Genomic DNA, 26,469 nt, shown 5'->3' with positions numbered 1-26,469 from the left:
GGACCTGCAAATGAGCAAAAACGGGCCAAAAGTGCACATTCAAAAATTCATAACTCTCTTTCTGTACATCTGAGCACATGGCTCGCGCTGACTTTTTTGTAGGGCTCGAGGTCCTACATAAGTCTACAAATTTTTGGAGCTCTAGGTCAAACGGGCCGGGAGTGAGAGGCTATTTTCCAATCATAAGGCCATTTTGGGGCCAATTACAGCCACTTTTTTCGTTTTGGCGAGTCATCTGACTTTGAGGTGGCGTGCAGACTACGCCCATTATCGAAAAGTCATAAAATTTTGAAACCTTAATATTCCATGTCTTATTGATATTCAGACCAATTTTCATTTGTTTTACTCAAACAGACTGAGCACAATACATGAAAGTGTAAAAATGACATTTTAATCAACCACTAGGCGGCGCTAGTAGGTATGTAAAAAAACTTTTTTTAAAGGTGTTAAAGACATAAGTTTCCATGTGTCTATGAAGTTTTAGATTTTTTTAAGCTAGTACATCAAAGTTATTAAGGTTTTTGTCCCTCTTGGCGAAGGAAAAATTGAACACATAATTTGAAGCCACGCCCCTATCATATATGCCAGCGGATCTGCACCAAATTTTGCCCACTTGTGCCCCTATGTGTGAATATTGACCACAGCAAATTTGAAGGCGATTGAGTAAAGCGTTTAGGAGAAACAAAGAGCAGTTTGGGACCTGCAAACGTGCAAAAATGGGCCAAAAATGCACATTCAAAAAATCATAACTCTTTTTCTGTACATCTGAGCACATGGCTCGCGCTGACTTTTTTGTAGGTCTCTAGGTCCTACATATGCCTAAAAATTTTCGTAGCTCTAGGTCAAACGGGCCGGGACCAGGTGCACTTTTTCAACCTTAGGTGGCGCTGCAGAGCCATTTTTTTTGCATTGTTTTGGGAAACACAAAATTATCCAATTTTTCACCGGGCCCGACAAATGTGCAAATTTTGGTGACTTTTCGTGCATGTTTAGGCCCTCAAAAATGGAAAAGCGCTGCACAGTAAATAATAATAATAATAATAACTAGAGCTGCAAGCAGCTATAAAGGGCCCTCGCAGACCTGTGCACGTTGGGGTATGAACAGGTCGGGGTATGAACAAGAACTATAAATGATGAAAAAGTAGTTGTAGATGACTTTAGTGCAGGACTCTTACCAAATATGTAAAATTTAGACAAAGTGGGACAATGTGTGTGGAGTTATTGCAGCTTTTATTGTTCCAATTTTGTGACTTTCAATGCCATATAGGCCACACCCACTGTCGAACATCGTACTGATTTGTGGAGGGCATAAGGCATGGCCACTGGCTTTTCAGAAAACATTTAAGGGATATCACTTCAAGGGGCTCAGCAGAGTACATAAAAACATTAAGGATTTGCTAATTTTTTTTGCTGCCACTAGGTGGCGCTCGTACTATGATAAAAAATAGGCTTGTAGGTGTGTTTCACATTGGACTCCCATCCCATATACGAAATTTTAAAAATATCAGATCGTCTAGGTCCAATTACAGCAACTTTTACCGTTTTCGCGAGACATCGGATTTTGAGTTGGCATAGAGGCCACGCCCTTTAATGAAAAGTCATAAAAGTTGAGAACCTTAATGTTCCAATGTTTCATAGCTTTTCTGACCATTTTTGAGTTCATTTAGTCAAACAGGCATTTCACAGTACATAAAAGTATAAAAAAATGAGATTTTTTTCCGCCACTGGGTGGCGCTGTAAATGATTTGAAAGTTTATCACATAGCTGTATTATTGCATGACTTTTAAAGTCCCAGGAAAGTTTCAGATGGTTTGAAGCTGCCATAGCTCAATTATTAAGATGTTTTTCACTCTTGGCGAAGGAAGTATTAAACATAATTTGAAGCTCCGCCCCCATCTTTTATGTCAGGAGATCTTCACGATATTTGGACTATGTGTGCCCCTCAGTTGGATAATGATTCATGCCAAAGTTGAAGGTAATGGGGTGAATCGTTTAAGAGAAAAAGGCACTAGTTTGAGACAAGCTAATGTCTAAGAATGGGACAAAACTGCACATTAAAAAAATTCACAACAAATTTTCTGTACATCCTAGCACATGACTTATATTGACTTTTTTGTAGGTCTTGCAGTCCTTCATTTGCCTACAAAGTTTAATAGCTGTAGGTCAAACCAAACAGGATTGACTGTAATCTTTCGACTAATGACATTTTTTGCAGCCACTAGGTGGCGCTAGCTTTAAACTGGAATATATTTTTGTCGATATGTTCAGGAGAATATTTTCATCCAATGTGTGAAATTGTGAGAAGATCAGATCATCTGGGTCAAATTACAGCAACTTTTACTGGACAGATAAAGCTTCGGAATGAAAATGGTCGTAGAGACCACGCCCATTATCGAAACTTCGTAAAATTTGGTGGAGGTCAGCAGGGCTGTCTAGAGGCTTTTCAGACTTAATGTCAGCGATAATACTTCAAAGGGCTCAGCTAAACACATTAAAACGTTTAAAAAATGCTATATATTTGGCTGCCACTAGGTGGCGCTCGCACTATAACAAAAAATACGTTGATAGGTGTATTCCGCATTGGAAAGCCATCAAATATATGAAGTTTAGACAAGATAAGACCATCTGGGACCAAACACAGCAACTTTGTTCGTTTTGGCGAGACATCAGACTGACATTTTTGTTTGCCACTAGATGGCCTTATAAGCAATTGAAGATTTTTTTAAACACTTGTGTTAAGGGCTTGAGTCTCCATGTGTCTGTGAAGTTTCAGATTTTTCTAAGCTTGTAAAGCTGAGTTATAAAGGTTTGTTTCACATGTGGCAAAGTAATCATCAAAGGCATAATATGAAGCCCCGCCCCCAACATATTTGATGGCGGATCATCCCGAAAATTTGAACAATTGTGCCTCACAGTCAGATCAAACATCACAGCAAATTTGAAGTCTATCGGGTCAAGCGTTTGGGAGAAAAAAGGAGCAGTTCGGGACCTGCAAATGAGCAAAAACGGGCCAAAAGTGCACATTCAAAAATTCATAACTCTCTTTCTGTACATATGAGCATATGGCTCGCGCTGACTTTTTTGTAGGGCTCGAGGTCCTACATAAGACTACAAATTTTTGGAGCTCTAGGTCAAACGGGCCGGGAGTGAGAGGCTATTTTCCACTCATAAGGCCATTTTGGGGCCAATTACAGCCACTTTTTTCGTTTTGGCGAGTCATCTGACTTTGAGGTGGCGTGCAGACTACGCCCATTATCGAAAAGTCATAAAATTTTAAAACCTTAATATTCCATGTCTTATTGATATTCTGACCAATTTTCATTTGTTTTACTCAAACAGACTGTGCACAATACATGAAAGTGTAAAAAATGACATTTTAATCAACCACTAGGCGGCGCTAGTAGGTATTTAAAAAAACGTTTTTTAAAGGTGTTAAAGACATAAGTTTCCATGTGTCTATGAAGTTTTAGATTTTTTTAAGCTAGTACATCAAAGTTATTAAGGTTTTTGTCCCTCTTGGCGAAGGAAAAATTGAACACATAATTTGAAGCCACGCCCCTATCATATATGCCAGCAGATCCTTACCAAATTTTGCCCACTTGTGCCCCTACGTGTGAATATGGACCACAGCAAATTTGAAGGCGATTGAGTAAAGCGTCTAGGAGAAACAAGGAGCAGTTTGGGACCTACAAACGTGCAAAAATGGGCCAAAAATGCACATTCAAAAATTCATAACTCTTTTTCTGTACATCTGAGCACATGGCTCGCGCTGACTTTTTTGTAGGTCTCTAGGTCCTACATATGCCTAAAAATTTTCGTAGCTCTAGGTCAAACGGGCCGGGACCAGGTGCACTTTTTCGACCTTAGGTGGCGCTGCAGAGCCATTTTTTTTGCATTGTTTTGGGAAACACAAAATAATCCAATTTTTCACCGGGCCCGACAAATGTGCAAATTTTGGTGACTTTTCGTGCATGTTTAGGCCCTCAAAAATGGAAAAGCGCTGCACAGTAAATAATAATAATAATAATAATAATAATAAGAATAATAATCTGGAGAAAAACAAGAGGGCTCTCGCAGCGGTAGCTGCTCGGGCCCTAATAATAATAATAATCTGGAGAAAAACAAGAGGGCTCTCGCAGCGGTAGCTGCTCGGGCCCTAATAATAATCCGGTGAAAAACAAGAGGGCTCTCGCAGCGGTAGCTGCTCGGGCCCTAATAATAATAATAATCCGGAGAAAAACAAGAGGGCTTTCGCAGCGGTAGCTGCTCGGGCCCTAATAATCTGGAGAAAAACAAGAGGGCTCTCGCAGCGGTAGCTGCTCGGGCCCTAATAATAATCTGGAGAAAAACGAGGGCTCTCGCAGCGGTAGCTGCTCGGGCCCTAATAATCCGGAGAAAAACAAGAGGGCTCTCGCAGCGGTAGCTGCTCGGGCCCTAATAATAATAATAATAATAATAATAATAATCCGGAGAAAAACAAGAGGGCTCTCGCAGCGGTAGCTGCTCGGGCCCTAATAATAATAATAATAATAATCTGGAGAAAAACAAGAGGGCTCTCGCAGCGGTAGCTGCTCGGGCCCTAATAATAATAATAATAATAATAAGAAGAATAATCTGGAGAAAAACAAGAGGGCTCTCGCAGTGGTAGCTGCTCGGGCCCTAATAATAATCTGGAGAAAAACAAGAGGGCTCTCGCAGCGGTAGCTGCTCGGGCCCTAATAATAATAATCCGGAGAAAAACAGGAGGGCTCTCGCAGCGGTAGCTGATCGGGCCCTAATAATAATCCGGAGAAAAACAAGAGGGCTCTCGCAGCGGTAGCTGCTCGGGCCCTAATAATAATAATAATAATAATAATCCGGAGAAAAACAAGAGGGCTCTCGCAGCGGTAGCTGCTCGGGCCCTAATAATAATAATAAGAAGAAGAATAATAATCTGGAGAAAAACAAGAGGGCTCTCGCAGTGGTAGCTGCTCGGGCCCTAATAATAATCTGGAGAAAAACAAGAGGGCTCTCGCAGCGGTAGCTGCTCGGGCCCTAATAATAATAATCCGGAGAAAAACAAGAGGGCTCTCGCAGCGGTAGCTGCTCGGGCCCTAATAATAATCCGGAGAAAAACAAGAGGGCTCTCGCAGCGGTAGCTGCTCGGGCCCTAATAATCCGGAGAAAAACAAGAGGGCTCTCGCAGCGGTAGCTGCTCAGGCCCTAATAATCCGGAGAAAAACAAGAGGGCTCTCGCAGCGGTAGCTGCTCGGGCCCTAAATAATAATCCGGAGAAAAACAAGAGGGCTCTCGCAGCGGTAGCTGCTCGGGCCCTAATAATAATAATAATAATAATAATCCGGAGAAAAACAAGAGGGCTCTCGCAGCGGTAGCTGCTCGGGCCCAAATAATAATCCGGAGAAAAACAAGAGGGCTCTCGCAGCGCTAGCTGCTCGGGCCCTAATAATAATAATCTGGAGAAAAACAAGAGGGCTCTCGCAGCGGTAGCTGCTCGGGCCCTAATAATAATAATCCGGAGAAAAACAAGAGGGCTCTCGCAGCGGTAGCTGCTCGGGCCCTAATCATTATAATCCGGAGAAAAACAAGAGGGCTCTCGCAGCGGTAGCTGCTCGGGCCCTAATAATCCGGAGAAAAACAAGAGGGCTCTCGCTGCTGTAGCTGCTCGGGCCCTAATTATCCGGAGAAAAACAAGAGGGCTCTCGCAGCGGTAGCTGCTCGGGCCCTAATAATCCGGAGAAAAACAAGAGGGCTCTCGCAGCGGTAGCTGCTCGGGCCCTAATAATAATCTGGGGAGGAACAATAGGGACCTCGCAGCGGTCACTGCTCGGGCCCTAATAATAATAATAATAATCTGGGGAGGAACAATAGGGACCTCGCAGTGGTCACTGCTCGGGCCCTAATAATAATAAAAATAATAATCTGGGGAGGAACAATAGGGACCTCGCAGTGGTCACTGCTCGGGCCCTAATAATCTGGGGAGGAACAATAGGGACCTTGCAGTGGTCACTGCTCGGGCCCTAACAACTGCAATTGCCTTTGAATTGTTTTCAAAGGCAGCTTGTTGGGACAACTATGCAAGAAGCCTATCATAAACTGCCCTGTTCCAAGAAAGAAAAGAAAAAAAAGACACTAATTTCTGGTTATAAACAGCATTAGCCATTATTGAAACCTTAAGTTTCTTCCACTCCATCTACTCCATAATATACTCAGAATGTACAGTAAGTCTATTCATTTATTAGTCATTCATTAGTAGTGCCCCTATTGCTCTGTTACTGCATTTTTTTATTTTGTTTTATTATCTACTTAATTCTTTGCTTGATTATGTAATGTAGTCTGGTCGGGGAAGTGTACAGAATAAGAATTTCAGTGTGGTATTACTTAACCTTTTCACACTGCAGTTAACTGTCAACATGGTTTTTGGCCCATGCCTAGTACGAGCACTACTATTTAGCAGCTACATCACCGTGTGGTATGGTGCCTGCACCGTGTCCTGTCGTCACACTCCTTGTGCAAGCAGCTGACAGGATAATCATATACATAAGCATAACCTTTCCTACTCTACTGGACATCTACAACACGCGTCTCACCCGCAAAGCTGTTAGGATCGCGGGGGGTCCCTCCCCTTCCTGCCTGACCCACAGCCTCTTCAGCCTGCTGCCAATTGGGAAGAAAACTGCATGGCCCCTGAGCCCAGACCAGCAGGATCAAAAACAGTTTTCTCCAGAGACTCAACTCCCTGCCTGTGACTGCAACACTTGATTATTCTACATATTCCTATTGACCTTTCCTTTTCTTCATTGTTCATTATGCTATACAGTCGAACCTCTATATAGTGAACCTCTACAAAGTGAATCTCTCTTCATAGTGAACGAATCTTTACGGTCCCTTGCAAAACAGCTATATTTGACGTGTATGTAAAACCTCCTCATAGTGAAACTCCACATAGTGAATAATCTCTTCATAGTGATGCTATTAGTCAGTCCCTTGACAGCATCTACCTCTATATTGTGAATATCTGAACTTATCGAAAATTGTGAAGTTGTAAAATTGGGCGCACTGTCGGGATTTCCTCCCTGCCTAGCCGCTCTCGCGCGCCGCGACTTTCTCTTGCATTTTCACTTCGTCCGCCGTCCACTGCGCACGCGTTTCTCCGCTGGTCATCCCTCCGAAAATTCTAAGATGTCGGAATCTGCCGTGAAAAGTATGGATGCTAGATCTATAAGTCGGAAGCGAAAGCCTTTGTCGTTGGAGGAGAAGTGCGACATAATTCGGAAGTGTGCGAGTGGAGTGAAGCAGAATGCCATTGCAAAGGAGTACGATGCTTCGCCTGCTGCGATATGTGGCATTCTGAAGAAGAGAGAAGAGATAATGCGACTTGTGGAAGGCGGAAAGCTTATATTGACAGTTACTTTCTCCGCGCTGATGACATGCACTGATCATGTTTTATTATGATCATATATTCACTAACTATTGTTGAATAATAATAAAGATATTTGTTCAATGTAAAATGTTTTTACATTAGTTTTACCGCATTAGATTTTAGTGTTTAAACAACTTAAGTTGTTTAATGTACATTTATTTACATATTTATTTTTAAAAAAACGTATATAAAATTATTTACATATTTATTAAAAAATTATTCACATATTTCATCAATGAACATTCTGAACATTTTAGGAAAACCTCTATAAAGTGAATCTCTCTTCATAGTGAACTTCTCTCCTCGGACCCTTGAAGTTCACTATGTAGAGGTTCGACTGTAATACTTTGTATGGGGCTTGAAAGGAAATATTTTTTTTCTGCACTGTATTGTGTTCATATGGCAGGTTTGAGAAAGTGATATATAATAATTGAACAAAAACATGCTTTTAATTCACGAGTTTATGTAGGGTGTTTACCTGACAAACTTCCTGCTTTTTATCCATCGAAAACGGGGGTGGGCAAAATTTTTGACTTGACGGTCACTGCAGCGACTAATCCAGTGACCCAAGTTTAGCCGTTCAGGTGGGTGCGGGAAGGGAGATTTTTTACGTGCAGCAATGAAATGGTGAGTAAATGATGTGCTCGAATCCAGATCTTATCCTTGTGATGTTTCCAATTATTAGTCATGCATAGCATTGAGCGCTTGAATTGTTTGGTGGCGTGGTGTGGCGTTTTCCTTGCGTTCTTTGCGTTGTAGCGGTGTGGTAAAAACCGTATGACCTCCGCGCTGCCAACACACCTGTCCTTAAATAAGTTCCCAATTATCTCCTCAACCCTACCCCGCGCACCTATACCCCAGACACAGTGACCACTTATGCAACAACAATTATGTAAAGAAACAATGGCTCCTCCAGTCACAAAGGGTTCTAAAATTTGACAAAACGGCCGCTCTAATTTCGGAACATTAAACACTTCATTATTGATTCTATAAATTGTTTGATTTTGTAAATGTAATAGTTTAACACACTGCTGAATTTGTTATCTAAACATAATAGTAATATAAATAAAAATTAAAATGAAAAGAAATAGACAAATAGTAAAAAAAAATCCTAGGAATAATATAGGAAAAATGAAAGATGAAAATGTGATATTTCATTAGCTAATTAAAGAGAAAAATTCAAGCAGTCAAGTCCCGTGCATTTAACTATTAAAATCATTTAACAACTGAAAATTGAATTAACAAAATTAAGTTGTTGTCCCCCCCTCAATTCTGATAGTTACTATTTTAATGTACTAATAGTTCTGCTATCCTTCAGGATATTAATATTATTCTCCTGATAATTTCTTCACGTTCCCTAGGACAGATTAAAAAATCTAGCATATGGCCTCGCCTGATCTAGAATGATGCTACATTTGAATGTAAAAGGTTTTATGGGGTTCAATATTCTGGCACTTTTGTCTTGTACATGAAATGCATTATGCTTATGAACTTGCCTGTTGGATTATTTAAACGTGTTTTTTTTTCTTTCAGAAGATCTTCTTTACCTGACCCCAAACACCCCTCTTTGTTGCTGCTCTACCTTTTTGTCTCTTCCTTCTTTCTATCTCACCCCATCAGATTAAAAGCATTGCAGAGGAAGAGCAAAAAATCTCAAGTGGTAAAGTCTTGCTGGCAGCGACGTTGTGGCTCCCAAGCAACTCTTGCACGCTCTGATTTTTGTTCTACCGAAGCACCCATATCAGAGATGAATACATGCCTAAGTGAGGCACCTATATCAGAGATTGATGCATGCCTGAATGAGGCATCCTTTTCAGAGACTGGTAACCGTGCCAGTGAAGCACACGTTGAAAGTGGTGATGGATTGGCACCTGTCCGACCTAAGGTAACATATGTGTTGGCCTCTCACAGCCAAGCCCATCGCAGATATGGCAAATGGAGAAACAGCCAGTGTGTGGCTAACTTTGTTATATTTCTGGCATTCCTGCAGGAGTTAGATCACCTGACCAGCTCACATCTTGATCTTGTTCTCAAACGGGGCCATGAACTGTATGTAAGTGTTATGACTAAGTTGCAGCAGAAAGTCGCTTTGTTCATGATTTCTTGACTACCGATGAACTTCCAGAAATTGTAAGTGGGTTTTCAAAACAGCACATGTTAATAAAGAGTCTTTCATTGTGTGGCATGTTGACCTCTTTTTGTGGTGATGTGTATTATCTGAATCTTCGTGATAGACTTCAGTGCTTGACTGCAGAGGTAAACTTTGCTCTTTTGATTATGCAATCACTGTGCATAGCTGTCTTTCAAGACCGTAAAGGCAGGTTTGGGATTTTTGATCCGCATAGCAGAGGATGTGATGGCCTCCCTGTTCAAGATAGCAAAGCTATTATGATGCTTTTTACATGCTTGAATGATCTGATAGACACATTGATTAAGTCTTTCACAATATCGAACGCCAATTGTGATTCTCGTTACAAGATGATACCCGTTATTTTTGCATCTGTAGATGTCACTGCTGATGATCATGAGATGGTGCCTTGTGCAGAGCGTCCTCCACCGATGGCGCAATAGGAATGTGTCAACACGAGCCGAGCGGTTGCTGAGACCATTACAAGTTCTCGTACGAAAGAGCCAGCGCCTAATGCTGCAAAACAATGCACTGATCTGACGAACGACAACAATAAGGTGCTTTGCCCAACATCAGGTAAAGTGCTGCAAGATTTGTCAAAAATGAGTAGAGCAAGAAAAAGAAAATTCCAAAGACGCATAAAGGCACAGGAAAAGATGAATGTTAACTCTGGAAACGTACTACAGCGGAAAACTAAGAACATGAAACAAAAAGAAGTACAGTCGAAATGCAGAATTAAGACAACGTAAAAAGTGTTATATCACAACTCGCTATCGACAAGACCTAAATTACAGTTTAAAACAAAAGTACTACATCAGACAGCGTTACATGATCGACCAGCTCTATAGGAGGAAATCCCTTTCCCTCATTTCAAATCGTTATAGGACAGATAATTGCTTCAGGATCCGACAGCGCTCCTACATTACACAACAATATTGTACTGATCTTGCATTTAAAGATAGACAACGTTGCTACACTAAACAACGATATCGTAATGATCTTGCATTTAAAGATAGACAACGTTGCTACATTAAACAATGATATCATACTGATCTTGCATTTAAAGATAGACAACGTTGCTACACTAAACAACGATATCGTAATGATCTTGCATTTAAAGATAGACAACGTTGCTACATTAAACAACGATATCGTACTGATCTTGCATTTAAAGATAGACAACGTTGCTACACTAAACAATGATACAGTAATGATCTTGTTGTGGCGGACACTAGGACCATGTCTCTCACCCAGTAGGCATGATGCTATGATCCTTTGATGCTTTGAACCTGTTGGCTTTGTCTTTGCTGTTTTGGACGTTGTTGTATCAGTTTTGTGATGGCATGCGAAGAGTAAAGATCTCCACTAGCACAGCAACGTGTGGTTTCTTCGCCTCGCCACATTGGTGACCCCGGACGTTAGAATGGGTGACCCCGGATGGGTCATCTTGCCATATTATTATCCCAGACGTTAGAAAGTTTCGTCAGGCTGTTGGAGATGTAGTTTCGCCACATGGGTGACCCCGGACGTCAGAATGTTTTAGCGAGGAATCGCCGTAGACGTCCCACTTCGTGGCATCCCTCCACCAGCCTACTATACGTCAGGTAATGCAGCAAGCTGGTACCACGTCAGCCAGCCAGCACCCCGACAAGGGTCCTCTCACCCGTCGCCCTTTCCCTTGGCGCACCAGGGATCGAGCCAGCCAGCAACAGGCTGGTACGGGCGCTGGTGAGAACGGCTGTGCAGTCCAATTTCAGATTCCCTGGCCGTCGACCGGGATCTTCCAGCCGGGCGGCCTCATCTACTACCGATGTCCGTCCGGCCTCAGCAGTAGGCCTCCAGCCACCATCATTCAGCCGCCCCTCCGATTCACCATGCCCGCAGGTATGGTCCGAGTATACATCGGAGCGGGTCAGCTGGTGTTGGTGCCGCAGCAGGTTCATGCCCAGGCACAGACTGGGACGCAACCGCGACCGGCCGTCCCTCGGAAGCCACTGTGCCTGCCAGCATGCAGGTCAGCACTGCCACTCCGGCTCCTGCGGAACTTCAGAACATCCCTTTGCCAACGCTACCTCATGGTTTTCACGCTGAGTGTCTCACCCTTACTCCTGTCGCACCTGGGGCCCTGGTGTCACATACACTGCCCAGGACCGGACTGAGACTCAGGGTGCCAGACTGGTGAATACCCTGTGGGGTTTTCCGTTATGCCTTTCTGGGTGTTTGGGGGGGAGCTGTGTGGCGGACATTAGGACCATGTCTCTCACCCAGTAGGCATGATGCTATGATCCTTTGATGCTTTGAACCTGTTGGCTTTGTCTTTGCTGTTTTGGACTTTGTTGTATCAGTTTTGTGATGGCATGCGAAGAGTAAAGATCTCCACTAGCACAGCAACGTGTGGTTTCTTCGCCTCGCCACATTGGTGACCCCGGATAGGTCATCTTGCCATATTATTATCCCAGACGTTAGAAAGTTTCGTCAGGCTGTTGGAGATGTAGTTTCGCCACATGGGTGACCCCGGACGTCAGAATGTTTCAGCGAGGAATCACCGTAGACGTCCCACTTCGTGGCATCTCTCCACCAGCCTACTATACGTCAGGTAATGCAGCAAGCTGGTACCACGTCAGCCAGCCAGCACCCCAACAAGGGTCCTCTCACCCCTTGGCGCACCAGGGATCGAGCCAGCCAGCAACAGGCTGGTACGGGCGCTGGTGAGAACGGCTGTGCAGTCCAATTTCGGAGTCCCTGGCCGTCGACCGGGATCTTCCAGCTGGGCGGCCTCATCTACTTCCGATGTCCGTCCGGCCTCAGCAGTAGGCCTCCAGCCACCATCATTCAGCCGCCCCCTCCGATTCACCATGCCCGCAGGTATGGTCCGAGTATACATCGGAGCGGGTCAGCTGGTGTTGGTGCCGCAGCAGGTTCATGCCCAGGCACAGACTGGGACGCGGCCGGCCGTCACTCGGAAGCCACTGTGCCTGCCAGCATGCAGGTCAGCACTGCCACTCCGGCTCCTGCGGAACTTCAGAACATCCCTTTGCCAACACTACCTCATGGTTTTCACGCTGAACGTCTCACCCTTACCCCTGTCGCACCTGGGGCCCTGGTGTCACATACACCGCCCAGGACCGGACTGAGACTCAGGGTGCCAGACTGGTGAATACCCTGTGGGGTTTTCCGTTATGCCTTTCTGGGTGTTCGGGGGGGGGGTTGTGTGGCGGACACTAGGACCATGTCTCTCACCCAGTTGGCATGATGCTATGATCCTTTGATGCTTTGAACCCGTTGGCTTTTTTTTTGCTGTTTTGGACTTTGTTGTATCAGTTTTGTGATGGCATGCGAAGAGTAAAGATCTCCACTAGCACAGCAACGTGTGGTTTCTTCGCCTCGCCACATTGTGTTTAAAAACAGGCAGTGCTCCTATGTCACAAACCGATACCAAAATGACTGAATTCAGAGCCAAACACAAGGAAATCATGAGACTTGACAACGAAAACTAAGTGTGATTTATTAAGAACTAATGCGTTGCGTTGCACAATTAAGATTTTGAAAAAATACAAAGTCATAAACCAACTATTTAAAGAGAGAATCAGTTGTGAAATCACTAAAGCTATTGAGCTCTTCAAAAGACAAATTAAATTTGGACCCACATTTGTCTGTTCTGTGTGTCACAGAGCATTATTTCCTAACCAAGTGCACCCTTGTAAGCGCAGTACTTATAAGAAAAATAAACATACTGTTGAAAGTTGCCTCACAGGAAAGTATGTTCATATTTGTAATCATGAATGTGAACCATCATGCAAAGTACCAGAGGAAAGAAAACGAGTGGATTTGTCACACTTGCTTTGAGCATCTTAAAAATGGCAAAATGCCAGCTCTAGCGGTTGCTAATAACCTCCAACTCGCAGATATTCCAAATGAGCTTTGTGGTTTAAACATATTAGAGAGGCATCTCATATGAAAATATGTGGTATTCGCCAAAATTATTCCTCTTCCGAAAGGTCAGCAACGAGCCATTCGTGGAAATGTTGTGTGTGTTCCTTCAGAAGTACAAGAGACAGTCAACGTGTTGCCTGGACCCAGGAGAGAATCACAAGTTTTGCGAGTGAAACTGAAGCGACGGCTTTGCTACAAGGGTCATCAGGTATTTCAAACTGTCACTTGGCCTAACCTAATGCGTGCTCTGATTAAACTGAAACAGGTGCATCCACAGTACAGCGACATAATAATTTGTGACGACCCTGACCTTTGTGACCCAACGCTCACCGATGATGAAAGTAGCTCTTCTGAAGACGGAATGAATATGAGTGACTTTTATGAGGAAGATCTGCTCCAGATAAACAGATTTGAGAGTGATGCACTCCGTGAAATAAACAATGACAAAGAAAATGGTAAGAGTGACAAAACACGGCAACATGGCCAAAATGTGCAAGAAGGAGATGAACCCAGTGGTGCCTTAATTTTCGAATCATGTCTCCAACCTAACAATGTTTCAGAGGAAATTATGAGTTTCACTGAGGGAATTTACTCTGTTGCTCCCGCAGAAAGAAATAACCCGGTAAGCTTTTTCAAGACACCCAAACTTGAGGCCATGGCTTTTCCAGTCCAGTTTCGAACTGGGGAAAACACTCTTGATGAAGAGAGGGAGATTAAACTCACACCAAGCAAGTATTTCAAAATGCGACTGTCTTGTGTGGATGAACGTTTTGCCAGAGACACTAACTACTTGTTCTTTGCTCAGTTTGTGACTGAAATCCACCAGGCCACATCAAGCATAAGAATACAGCTACGCAAAGGTAAACCTTTTACCAGAGATGGTTGAAGAATAAACAATGCTATGTTGCAGGATAAAAGGGAAGTTGAAAAACTGATACAAAGCAAAGACGCTGTCCATTTCATGGCGCCATTAAGGGGTGTGCCAGCCTATTGGGAGAAATGCCTCAAGGACATTTTTGCCATGATTCGGCAACTGGGCACATCCACGTTCTTCTGCACATTCTCCGCTGCTGAAATGCGTTGGGAAGAAGTCATCACCGCCATCAAAGCGCAACAAGGTGAACAGGTGATTTTCGCTGACCTCGACTGGGCCACAAAGTGTGAAATTCTCCGCAGCAATCCGGTGACAACGATGCGCATGTTCGACGAACGTGTGGAAGCTCTGTTCAGAGACCTGCTCCTGTCTCCGGCACAACCCATTGGAAAAGTGGTCGACTACTTTTACAGATTGGAGTTTCAGGACAGAGGAAGTCCGCGCATCCATTGCCTCATTTGGGTTGAAGGCGCCCCCGTCTTTGAGGAGGCCTCAGATCAAGAAATCTGCGATTTTGTGTCGCGCTACATTTCCGCTGAGCTGCCCGATCCAGAAACGGAACCCAAACTGCATCAAAAAGTCACAGAGGTTCAGATGCACAGTAAGTCTCATTCAAAGACGTGTGTCAAAGCACCTGGTGCGCAATGCCGTTTTGGTTTCCCCAAGCAGCCGTGCGAGAGAACCATGATCATGAGACGTGAAGAGTGTGATGGAGAAAATCCAGAAAACGAGAAGCGGTCGGCGCCAAACCCCAAGCTTGTTGATTTCCAAAATTTACTGAACGAACCGGAAACGGCCTCTCTGACTTTGCCGCAGCTACTGGCTAAGTGCAAACTCACCAGTGACGAGTACATGGATGGTTTGTACTCGATTGCCGCAAAGACCTCTGTGGTGCTCAAGCGAGAGCCCAAAGACTGCTGGGTGAACAACTACAATCGACATCTGCTTCTTGCTTGGGATGCAAATATGGACATTCAGTACATTCTGAACGCTTATTCCTGCATTACCTACATCTGCAGCTACATCAGCAAAGCTGAGCACGGTCTGAGCCAGTACCTGAAATCGGTGATTGAGAACTCCCGCAGCAAAAATGTCAACGAGAGCGACGAAATGAAACAAATCATGCAAGCGTACTCTAAGAAAAGAGAGGTGAGTGCACAAGAGTGCGTCGCACACGCATGTGGCCTATATATGAAGCAAGCGTCCCGCAGTGTGGTTTTTGTACAAACCAGTGACAATGCGCTGAAAAAGAGTTATCCCCTCTCATATCTTGAGGGCAAAACGCAGGAGTCCGTTGAATTGTGGATGACCGGCTTGCCGGAAAAGTATAAATGCAGACCTCAAACGGAGGAATTTGAAGCAATGTGCTTGGCTGATTTTGCTTCAACCTGCAGAATCGTGTATGGCAAGCAAGCAAAAGGCAAAAATGTTTTCCCCCTGCTAAATGACATGGGTTATGTCCAAAATAGAACAGGTAAACACGCTGTCATCAAATACTGAAAATTCTCACAGGAAAAAAAGCCGGAGGAATTTTACTGCACGTTGCTAAAGCTGTACCTGCCTCATCGTGCCGACTGCCAGTTGAAGTCCACACACTATCCTACATACAAGTTGTTTTACGATCATGCCTTTGTACAGTTGCCAGCCGCTGAGCATCCAGAGCCCATTGTGCAAATTGTCGACCGGAACAGAGAGAAGTATGAGAAGCACAGCAAAGATGTTGACAACGCCATCCGAGAGGTGGAGGAAAGCGGAATGGTCTTCAACGAGTGGTGTCAGCTAGCGCCGGAAAGCGAACTGCAAAGACTCGAGTGCATCGAGGAAATCAATGCAAGAGATGATCCCGGCGATGCTGTGGAGGAAAATATACCAGACTACAACATCAGGTCCGAGGTATCGGAAATGTCTATCGCGACGGAAGCCGCTCGCATCGATCCGGCTGTATTGCGTGACATGTATCGGAACCTTAACCGAAAGCAATCGTGTGCTTTCTACCTGGTCGGAGATTGGTGCATACGACGCGTGTGTGGCTTAAAACCACGGCAGTTCTTCTATTACATCAATGGTGGCGCCGGAACGGGAAAGTCACATTTAATCTAATGTATTCACGCAGAGGCTACAAAAATACTGCGCAGACTGCCTGAGACTGGCTGAGGAAGCGGACATTTCCAAACAGGGTTCACTGGCACAGCGGCTTTCAACATTTCAGGTGTGACTTTGCACTGCCTGCTGAAACTGCCAAGAAGCCTCAAACCCCCGTATCATGGCCTGGGCAACAAACTGGACGAAGTGAGAGCGGAGCTATCGCTTGCTGAAATTCTCATTATCGATGAGATTTCCATGGTGTTGAAAAACCTCTTTGCATATGTTGACGCCAGGTTGAAGCAAATCAAAGGAATCAATTTACCAACATGGTGGCATGTCTGTTATCGCCGTCGGGGATTTCTACCAGCTACCTCCTGTGAGACAGTCCAAACCTTTGTGTGTTTACGATCCCACCAGGCTGGACCACTGGCGCGACAGCTTCCAAATTATAACTTTGACTGAAATCATGAGGCAGAAGGATGACGTTCCATTTGCCGAACTGCTGAACCGACTTCGCGTCAAAGAGAAGTCCCGTGCGCTGTCGGAAGTGGACAGAGCTTTGCTGGCTATGACCTACACTGCTCCAGAAAACTGCCCAAAGGAAGCTCTGCATGTTTTCGCCACAAACAAACAGGTAAATGACCATAACTCTCAGATGCTGAATCTGCTTCATGAGGAAATTGTGACTATTGATGCCGATGACTACAAGAAAGATCAAAGGACTGGCAGAATGGCGAGACAAGCCGCCCCTGTCCAAGGGGCGAAGAATGAGTTGCCGGACTTGATAAAGGTGGCCATTGGTGCTCGTGTTATGGTAACCCGCAATATTGATGTTCAGGCAGGTTTGTGCAACGGCTCATTTGCGAGAGTTGTCAAATTGGTGCATTATGCCAACAATGCACGCGTTCAGAAACTTGGGCTGGAGCTTGACGCTGCGACAAAGGCGAGTCCTGCTGATAACATTGTTTACATCGACAGACTGGAGGAAAAGTTGAAACGGCCAGGAGTCGTGCATTTGCAGTTCCCCATTAAGCTTGCTTTTGCTTGCACGATCCACAAAGTACAAGGTATAACCACATCTGAAGCGGTGGCGTCTCTGAAAGGTGTCTTTGAGCACGGCATGGCGTACGTGGCTCTGAGCTGAGTGACGTCTCTCAGTGGGCTCCATGTGCTGCATATGGACGAGAGAAGGATTCACACCAACCCCGAAATAACCTCTCCTCTTGCTACGATGACAGAAGCTTCCTTGGACCACGTGATGCCTCTCCTTCATGTCATGCCCACACTAGATCCGACCATCAACCTGGTCGTTGTCTATCACAACACCGAAGGGCTGCTTTGTCATGCGCAGGATAATCAAATGTCACCACGAGCTGCACTTTGCTGACATTTTGTGCTTGACAGAAACTCACCTCCAGGGGTTGGCGGATGCTGGAAATGTCGTGTTGGAAGGCTACACGGTGTATCGCCGGAACCGAAGTGTCTCACATTTAAATTGTCCTGACTTGGCAACGAAACGTGGCGGCGGTGTAGGTATTTGGGTGAAAGGACACATTCCGGCACACGAAACGATCTACATCCAGGGTGTCACTGATATTGAATTTGTTGTGGTCAAACTTGAACCTCCCATTGATTTGTTCATTGCTGCTGTGTACAGGCCTCCGGGGCAGAGTCTGCGCTCTTTTTTGCCAAACTTGGAAAGTTTGTTGTACTCTCTGGAAGTGATGGACCATCATCAGATCCTGGTATGCGGCGATTTCAATGAAGATGCGCTGTCAGACTCACACAAGCCCATTATGGAACTGTTTTTATTTAAGGGTTACACACAGCTCATAAATACGAGTACCACTGACAAGAACACACTGCTTGACCTCATATTTGTCTCCCAACCTCAGTGTGCTGTTCATTCAGGTGTCCTGCGAACATACTACAGCTATCACAATCCTGTCCTCTGTGTTTTACAAACTGAAAGGTGAGTCATGTACAAATTGCACATTAAGTGTTGTCCCTGTCATGTTATGGCGCCCTGAGGTTAACATGTGATGGGATGAAATCCGGGGTGAGGATGGTCTTGCGTGTGTGTGAGAAGGTGAGTAGGAGGTGAGGTGAGAGTCAAATTTCGAGACAAAGTAACAAAAAAAAAAATGGGTCAAGTCGATGGGAGGGAGTGGTGGGATTATATGTTGACATGGGATGAAATCTGATGTCAAAATGGGTTTAGCATGTGTGTGAGGTGAGTGGAAGGAGAGGAGGTGAGAGATAAAACACAAACGAGTAAATATAAAGATCTTTAAGACGGAGGGTCAAGTTGATGGGAGAGTTTAGTGGGATTATCACCTTTTGGTTTGTAAACCATTTTGACAGTCACAATCATCAGCATAAGTTGAGACCAGAAAACAGACAAGGTAAGTAGGTCACTAATATATTTTTTTGTCTACTGTACATGTTATAATTTACTCTCTTCTTAAAACAGGTCTATCATTTTGGAGAAATGGTTGTTCATCTCAGAATGGAGAGCATAGGTATGTGTCTACGGATGGATTGTACGTGAGTTACATAATCTTATGTCATCCCAATGTAGAAAATGAAATGGTTAGGATATTTAAATATAAATATAATGTAAGACAGAGCCAAAACCCATCTCGCCTCTGCAGCATGCCAATTTCTACTCGACATTATTGTATTCCCCTTTTTCTCACAGGATAGAAGAATGGGTGCCCAAATACTTACATCATGGAGCACTGACTTGAAAACCAAGGTGGCAGCCAAGCAGGACTTTTCTTCATTCCAGTGTAGTTACCGTGAACTATGTCAGTGAAACCCAATTGTAGTTTTGTCCAACTTTTGGAGCATTCGTTCTCACCACCATCTATTTTGTTTATATTTTGTAGATCTAAGTGGTCCACATGTTGCCTGTGGCTCCACATGTTCCATTTGTCCAAAGGAAAGCTGGAAGCTCGCTAATGATTTTGATGACACATTATCATGCTTGTTCAATGACAGCTTCCCTCTGGATTAAACCAAGTCTGTTTTCTGCTCTCTTCAGTCTGCCTTCTTATATTGGTAGGAAAAAGTAAGTAGTTCAACCTATCACCCTTTGTAAAATCAGTAAAAATCGATTTTGTCCCATATATTTTTTACAAGTTATTTGTTCAGGAGAAAGAGCCGTCCATACCAGAACAGAAGCCACACGTGCATTGTTCATGTCACTGTTCGATTGTATGTGGATATTAAGCGTGACATATGACTACACTGCCATTCCATTGTAGGGAAATAAATGGTAAGGATATTTAAATTTATTGTAAGACCGTGCCAAGTCTATTTATATGTTTTATATATTTTAACTCAACAGTTCTATATCCCCCTTTTTTCACAGAGTAAAATAATGGATGCCAGAAAACACATCGTGGAGCACTGACTTGAAAACCCAGGTGACAGACAATCAGGACTTCTCTTCATTCAAGTGTAAGTTGCCGTGAACTATGTCATTTAACGCTTTCGGTGTCATGGATGATAATTCTCCTCTTAAATCATAACAATCATAAATAATAAACGTCACAATAAAATACTTTTTTTTTTATAGAGAATACCTAACACCCTTGACTGCTAATGCTTATCTATATTGTAGTGAAAAAATGTGATCACTAAATGGCAGTGTTTCCACACATACAACACAGCTATTGCCTACTGTACATGCAGTTCAAAGAATTGGAAGTTAATCTTTCATGTGATATATTTAAGTTATAATTTTTATTTTTATCTTTATTTTCATTTTTTAAATATTTTTATACTTGCATAGGCATAGCATCCATTATTTTGTTGGCATTGAAAGATGAGTGAAAATGCTAGACTTTTGAGGTTTCCTTTTCCAAGAACGCTTGGCACTAAAAGACTTAAAATCAACTGAAGGTTTGCCTATCTTTTGCAGTGTTTGTCATCACCCTTCTTAATTTGTTTGTTTCTTTTAGACCGGTAATTTATGTCAATTAAAACGAAAAATGTGCAGATCTTTATCAGCTTATGTTTTCACCTCCTTCATGTATTTTGTTTCGTTTTTGTAGACCAATGCTGATCACTTGTTGCCTGTGGCTCCACATGTTGCATTCATCCAAAGAACAACTGGAACATCACCACCGTGTGCAAGTATTTGATGACACGTCATCAGACTTGTCCAGTGGCAGTTTGCTTCTGGATTAAACCGAGTCTGTTTTCTGCTCTCTTCAGGCCACTTTTTTTTATTGGTAGGAAAGGTTAATTAGCTCATCAGTAAACCTATCTTCTTTTGTAGAGGCAGTAAAAGTAATTTTAGTGCCATCTATTTCTAACAGGTTCTTTGTTCAGGAGAAAGGGCCAGCAACCAAGCTTGTCCTCATTCAGGTGTAAGTTGCTCTAATATATGTCAATTAAAACTAAAAATGTGCAGATCTTTATCCGCTTTTGTTGTCACCCCCTTAATGTATTTTGTTTCATTTTTGTAGACCAATGTTGTCCACTTGTTGCCTCTGGCTCCACATGTTGCATTCATCCAAAGAACAACTGGAAAATCACCACCATGTGCAGGTTGCAAGAGGTCTCCCTTCAGAACAAAAGAGAAAGCCCTGTCCGTTGTCAGTGAACCTACACAGCTCTTTCTGTACACGGACGTGCACGCACACACACACACTTGCATTCCACAGTGAGACTAGATGCCCCAAAAGGGTATAAGAACTGAATGTTGAAGGTGAAACGTTGCCATTTTCTGCTCCGGCCTGTGGCAGGACTGGCCCGAGGCCTCGTGTACTTTCCCACTCTGTCTGGATTAAATCAATTGTTCCACTATGTTGTGGTATGGGCGATCTTTCAACAAAAAACGAACACGCTAGGAACTAGGTTAAGGCAAGAAGCTTTTTCTAGATTCCTTCACCAGGAACAAATATGTGTACAAAACAAAAAGCAAGGAGTCCGTAATCAACACGACTAAAAAAAACAATAATAAAAAAAAACATGTCCAAGATAAAATAGAGCAAACAAAATAAAATACAATTAATGCAAACTCTAAATGAATTCACACACATTTTTAACAATACAGTAAATGAATTAAAGTGCTTTCTATACTAAATAATGTTACAAGTGCGGCTGATTATTCTCCAGATATGCTCAGAGATGAACAAACTGGCACATACCATTTACCTGCTCATTTGCTCACTTTTTTGTCATAAATGTACAGAAAATACTCATTTTTCATTTGGGCAACATTTTTTATACATATTATATATTTTGGTACTGCATTTTCCTTTGAAATGATAATGTATCTTGCTTTACTTTTTTTTTTTGCTTCATCTTATTTTATACTATAAAAGCTATACAAATTATAGCAAGCTTGAAAGCGTAGCAGTTATCCACGTTATATTTTGTAAAAAATAAAAAAGGCATGTTCCCTAAAAATCCAAACTTAGTAAATGTAAAAAGGAAAAAAAAAGACAAAGGCGGAAGTGGATTCTAACTCAATTCCCTGAACTGAGGAGGATGTGCTAACCACTGCAACGCTAAGCACCCCCGAGAAAACTGAAATCCGCAAAGTAGGACTCCTCTCCCACCCCCCAAGAATTTTCATGCCTGTGTATGCGGGTAACAGAGTTTTTTAAAAGTGAAAAGTATTATACTTTAGATTTTTGACACAAAGATTATTGCAATACACATATTTACTTAAATCTTAAATTATTAAACCTACAGTAGTTAAGCATCCTTCCCGATTCTGTTCTTTGTCTGTTGTCACGGCCAAAGTCGCTCTCGGATTAAAGGTTATCACACTTCAAGCTTGAGTGGAGCCTCTACCTGAACAAACATGATAACAAGCAGAATTTGCACATGATATTTCAATTCATGATAGATAGATAGATAGATAGATAGATAGATAGATAGATAGATAGATAGATAGATAGATAGATAGATAGATAGATAGATAGATAGATAGATAGATAGATAGATAGATAGATAGATAGATAGATAGATAGATAGATACTTTATTCATCCCCGTAGGGAAATTCACATTTCCAGCAGTATTCTCAAGTCGAGATATAAAATATGAGAAATAAAATACACAAAGATACACATAAGTCCAGTACAGAAGTATACTTAAGGTGCTTGTTAACAGTGTAAACAGAATAGTGTGAATCGTTGGAGTCTAGTGCAAGTATAATTAAGGTGCTTGTATAAAGAGAATAGTGCAGTGCAGAGTATGAGGTTTAGAGTTTAATGTGATCTTTTACTGCCCCGGGTGGAGTTGAAGAGCCTCATGGCATGGGGGAGGAATGATCTCCTCAACCTGTCCGTGGAGCAGGACAGTGACAGCAATCTGTCACTGAAGCAGCTCCTCTGTCTGTAGATGATGCTGTGTAGTGGATGTGTTGGATTGTCCATGATTGATAGCAGCTTGTTTAGCGCTCGTCGCTCAGCCACAGTTGTCAGACTGTCCAGCTCTGTGCCCATAACCGAGCCCGCCTTCCTCACCAGTTTATCCAGACGCGAGGCGTCCTTCTTCTTGGTGCTGCCTCCCCAGCACACTACTGCGTAGAGGAGGGCGCTCGCCACAACAGTCTGGTAGAACATCTGCAGGAGCTTTTTGCAGATGTTGAAGGACGCCAGCCTTCTGAGGAAGTACAGTCGGCTCTGTCCTTTCCTGCACAGAGCTTCTGTGTTGGTAGTCCAATCCAGTTTATTGTCCAGCTGCACACCCAGGTATTTGTAGGTCTGGACAAACTCTACACATTCTCCTTTGATGGTTACTGGTTCCGGATGGGGTTTAGGCCTCCTGAAGTCCACCACCATCTCCCTGGTCTTGGTGGTGTTCAGGTGCAGATGGTTAGCGTCGCTCCATGAGACAAAGTCCTGGATCAGTTTCCTGTACTCCCCCTCCTGCCCACTCCTGATACATCCCACGATAGCAGTGTCATCTGCAAACTTCTGCACGTGGCAGGACTCAGAGTTGTACTGGAAGTCTGACGTATACAGGGTGAACAGGACAGGAGACAGCACGGTCCCCTGTGGCGCTCCTGTGCTGCTGACAACAGTGTCGGACGTACAGCCCCCCAGTCTCACGTGCTGGGGTCTGCCTGTCAGGTAGTCCGTAATCCATGCCACAAGGTGTGAGCCTACTCCCATCTCTGTCAGTTTACCACTGAGCAGCAGAGGCTGTATGGTGTTGAAGGCGCTGGAGAAGTCCAAAAAAGTAATCCTCACTGCACCACTGCCACTGTCCAGGTGAGAGAGGGATCGGTGTAGCATATAGATTATAGCGTCCTCCACTCCTACCTTCTCCTGGTAGGCAAACTGCAGGGGGTCAGTGGCATGGCGGACCTGTGGCCTCAGGTGGTGTAGCAGCAACCGCTCCATGGTCTTCATCACGTGTGATGTCAGGGCGACCGGCCTGACATCACACGCCTCATTACAAAAGCTAACAGGATTCCAAAGCTTTCTTTCATCCTCACTGCTTTCCTTCAGCCGCGCTTGCATCCAAGTACTGTCCTCAACTGACTGGGCAGGCAATCTGTCAATAAGCTCACAGGCACTCCTACAACACATGTGATTGGCTTCCTTCTCGACAGGGGTTGTAATCCACTCCTGCCCTCAATGGTCGATGGTTGCAAGCTAACGATTCTCGTTATCATGTTTGGTCAGCTACAGGCCCCACCCCGAGGGCAACTCCCACTACCTTGGTGTTCCCTAACTATAGCCAAGGAATGGATAGCGAAGGGGCACAGGTAATGAATGAGGTTTATCAATTTAACATTTATGCAAACTTGTATACGGAATAATGCAATGTGAATCCAGCCTAAGTAAGGCTTGACAGTTGAGAACTTTTTATTGATTTTTTTATTTTTATTTTACAGGTGCTGCTCCAGTTGAAATGATGGAAGAATTGGTAAAAAAAAAAAAAAAGATCCTCTTCACACCACCAAAATAGAGGTCCAGAGAGATGGCCTCACATACCATGAGTGAATTGAACATGTAATGCACATTTACAAATGAAGTATATCAAAATAGGTTCTGCCCTTTTCCATTCATGTACAGTACAATCTTTATAGTTTATCCTTGTCACGGGAAGCTTGCTCCCATTATGTGGTCTCACCATTGTTTTTGTAAAAGTGTGTATTATGAGCATGTTGACTTTTACTGTATTGAGTTACACCTTGACCCTAACCTGCATTTCTTAAAAAAAAAAAAAAAAAAACACTTCTTTGAAGAATCCTATTTAGTTTTGTTCTTTTTTGGGGGGATTGATTGATCAACAACTTGCTCATCGAGCTGTGCACACTGACCCCTTGCTACTTTGCGCCCTTTGAGTGGCTGTAGTCTCACAGAGAGCTGCGCCTGGAAGTCTAATTAGCCATGGCTGTGGCAAACATGATAACAATCACAATTTAAATTTGAAACATTTGAAACTTCAATTTATAACAAAATAAATACAAGTATGAGATTTCCAAAGGTCTGGTGAAGCCTCTTCCCCCTCCCAAAATTTGCGCGTGTGTGCGGAGGGGGGGGTACTTCACGGTTTTTCACTTATCACGGGAAGGCTCTGGTCCCCATCAAATGTGAAATATGAGGGATCACTGTGTATTGGTTCTGTAGGACAATTGTACAAAGAGAAGAAGCTTTTTAGCTGAAAACGAGACACCAAACCAAAACCTAACCCTAACCCTACAGACATTTTCTTGTTCTTTCCATTTTATCTAACATGGTTTACAATTTAAAGAACAATAAATACATGTCTTTTTCCAAGGGTCGATGGGTCGATAGAAGATACATCCCATGTTTTTATTGTTTTTCAAAAACCAAAGAAATCCCATAGATTGCACGGTCAAGAGGACTGTTGCCAATTAGGGAATTTTTTTGTGATACTGGTAGTGTCTCCTGGTGGTCTGAATGAGATGCTATGGAGCCACATACAATTCTCCAAATAGGCATTTGTGACACCTTAAAAACTCAATAATTCAAAAACAAAATTTTAAAATCTCAAAATTTTGCAAAGGTTTACCTGAGATGTTTTGGTGTTATCTCTCGCCTTCTTCTTCAGTGTCCTGAAGAAGGCGAACGATAATGCCGAAACATGTCACATGTCGGCTAAAATACAGTAAATACATAGATTAAGTGTTTATATGTTAGTTGACTGACTTTAACATTGTTGTTGATTTATTATTCAACAGATACTACATGATACACCATACATGAGCCAAAATAAATGTGAACTTCAAAGTGATGACTTGCGTCCTCTTTCACCGGAGTCTTGGTGCAGATAACCAGTCCTGAGAACACATTCTCAACAAACTAAGTAATATTAGTTATTTAATGAATATACAATAATGTTAATAATGTTAATAAGTATAATGTAATGTTAAATAATAGGAGAAAGGAAATAAAATAGGCAAAAAAATAATTTAAAAAAAGGATTGTTTATGGTTACTGCAGCTATATTGGGGCGTACATAGAAATCCAGGAACTGATACCCTACTTTGCGGGTTTCAGACTTCGCGGGGGGTTGACAGTCCCCATTAACCGCGAAGTAGGGGGAATCACTGTATAATCGAAGGATTGAAGCCAAACCCAGTTGATTCGCCTTACAGCTATCAAAATTTGTAGGCATATGCAGGACCCTAATACCTAAATAACAATCAAAGACAGCCATACGCTAGGATGTAGAGAAAAAGAGTTACAGATTTTTTAAATTGCAATTTTGATGCATTTAGGGCCTTTCGGTGAATTAGCATATTATACATGAAGGGTTCGGTGACCGCTTAGAGAGGGCTGTATGTGTGTCTGAGTGAGACTCCCTACGGGTCCGCTTTGAGAGCGCTGCATAAGCAGCATAGTGAGCGGTCACTGAGAGATTGCGATAGCAATAGAGTAGGGAAATAAGACTTTGCAAACTTTATCTGTTAGACATGGCTTCTAAAATTGCAAGTGGCGGTAAAGGAAGAAGTAAGAGGATGATGACAATAGAAACCAAGCAGGAGATATTAAAAATACGAAGGAGGCGCATGCATAGTTAACCTT

At 43.1% G+C, this 26,469-nt stretch overlaps 3 protein-coding genes across 23 annotated transcripts in view; all 3 read left to right on the top strand.

Moving 5' to 3' along the window:
• Positions 1-25,534, top strand: part of LOC148420573 (uncharacterized) — a 70,807-nt gene extending 45,273 nt beyond the window's left edge. The window contains exons 3-21 of one of the 21 annotated variants that reach the window (XM_088418905.1): positions 8,954-9,305; positions 9,411-9,473; positions 9,927-10,124; positions 13,592-13,689; positions 13,759-13,936; positions 14,090-14,209; positions 14,287-15,504; positions 15,994-16,248; positions 16,469-16,564; positions 16,858-18,185; positions 18,336-18,412; positions 18,914-18,962; positions 19,142-19,250; positions 19,332-19,513; positions 19,597-19,720; positions 19,817-19,905; positions 20,502-20,681; positions 20,769-20,819; positions 20,919-21,367. In XM_088418905.1, coding sequence (XP_088275031.1) covers positions 14,383-15,504; positions 15,994-16,248; positions 16,469-16,564; positions 16,858-16,902 — 1,518 coding nt within the window. In that variant the 5' untranslated portion in view covers positions 8,954-9,305; positions 9,411-9,473; positions 9,927-10,124; ... (2 more) ...; positions 14,090-14,209; positions 14,287-14,382 and the 3' untranslated portion in view covers positions 16,903-18,185; positions 18,336-18,412; positions 18,914-18,962; ... (5 more) ...; positions 20,769-20,819; positions 20,919-21,367. Of the gene's footprint in view, positions 1-8,953; positions 9,306-9,410; positions 9,474-9,926; positions 10,125-13,591; positions 13,690-13,758; positions 13,937-14,089; positions 14,210-14,286; positions 15,505-15,993; positions 16,249-16,468; positions 18,963-19,141; positions 19,251-19,331; positions 19,514-19,584; positions 19,721-19,816; positions 19,906-20,501; positions 20,682-20,768; positions 20,820-20,918; positions 21,368-24,308 lie in introns of those variants that run through there. The other 20 variants (XM_088418900.1, XM_088418898.1, XM_088418899.1 and 17 more) reach the window with 20 other exon arrangements.
• Positions 10,294-12,911, top strand: LOC148420575 (uncharacterized). The gene is made up of 2 exons (XM_088418910.1): positions 10,294-11,152; positions 11,239-12,911. Exons 1-2 carry the CDS (start codon positions 11,061-11,063, stop codon positions 11,705-11,707), a joined length of 561 nt encoding a protein of 186 aa, XP_088275036.1. The 5' UTR covers positions 10,294-11,060; the 3' UTR covers positions 11,708-12,911.
• On the top strand, positions 16,907-17,584 carry LOC148420574 (ATP-dependent DNA helicase PIF1-like). The gene has a single exon (XM_088419076.1). It carries the CDS (start codon positions 16,907-16,909, stop codon positions 17,582-17,584), a length of 678 nt encoding a protein of 225 aa, XP_088275202.1.
• Positions 25,535-26,469: the final 935 nt, after the last annotated feature.

Source organism: Hippichthys cyanospilos, chromosome 7 (genome assembly GCF_059441005.1).
Source record: "Hippichthys cyanospilos isolate Australia breed blue-spotted pipefish chromosome 7, RoL_Hcya_1.0, whole genome shotgun sequence".
NCBI classification, from domain to species: Eukaryota; Metazoa; Chordata; class Actinopteri; order Syngnathiformes; family Syngnathidae; genus Hippichthys; species Hippichthys cyanospilos.
Note: the sequence above shows the minus strand (reverse complement) of the source record. Positions and strands in the feature narration are given on the sequence as shown.

Coding starts and splice junctions, on each gene's coding strand:
- LOC148420575 (XM_088418910.1), top strand. CDS start 11,061: ATGGGTGACCCCGGACGTCAGAATGTTTTAGCGAGGAATCGCCGTAGA. Junction 11,153..11,238: donor ACCAGCCTACTATACGTCAG/GTAATGCAGCAA, acceptor TTGGCGCACCAG/GGATCGAGCCAGCCAGCAAC.
- LOC148420574 (XM_088419076.1), top strand. CDS start 16,907: ATGAGGCAGAAGGATGACGTTCCATTTGCCGAACTGCTGAACCGACTT.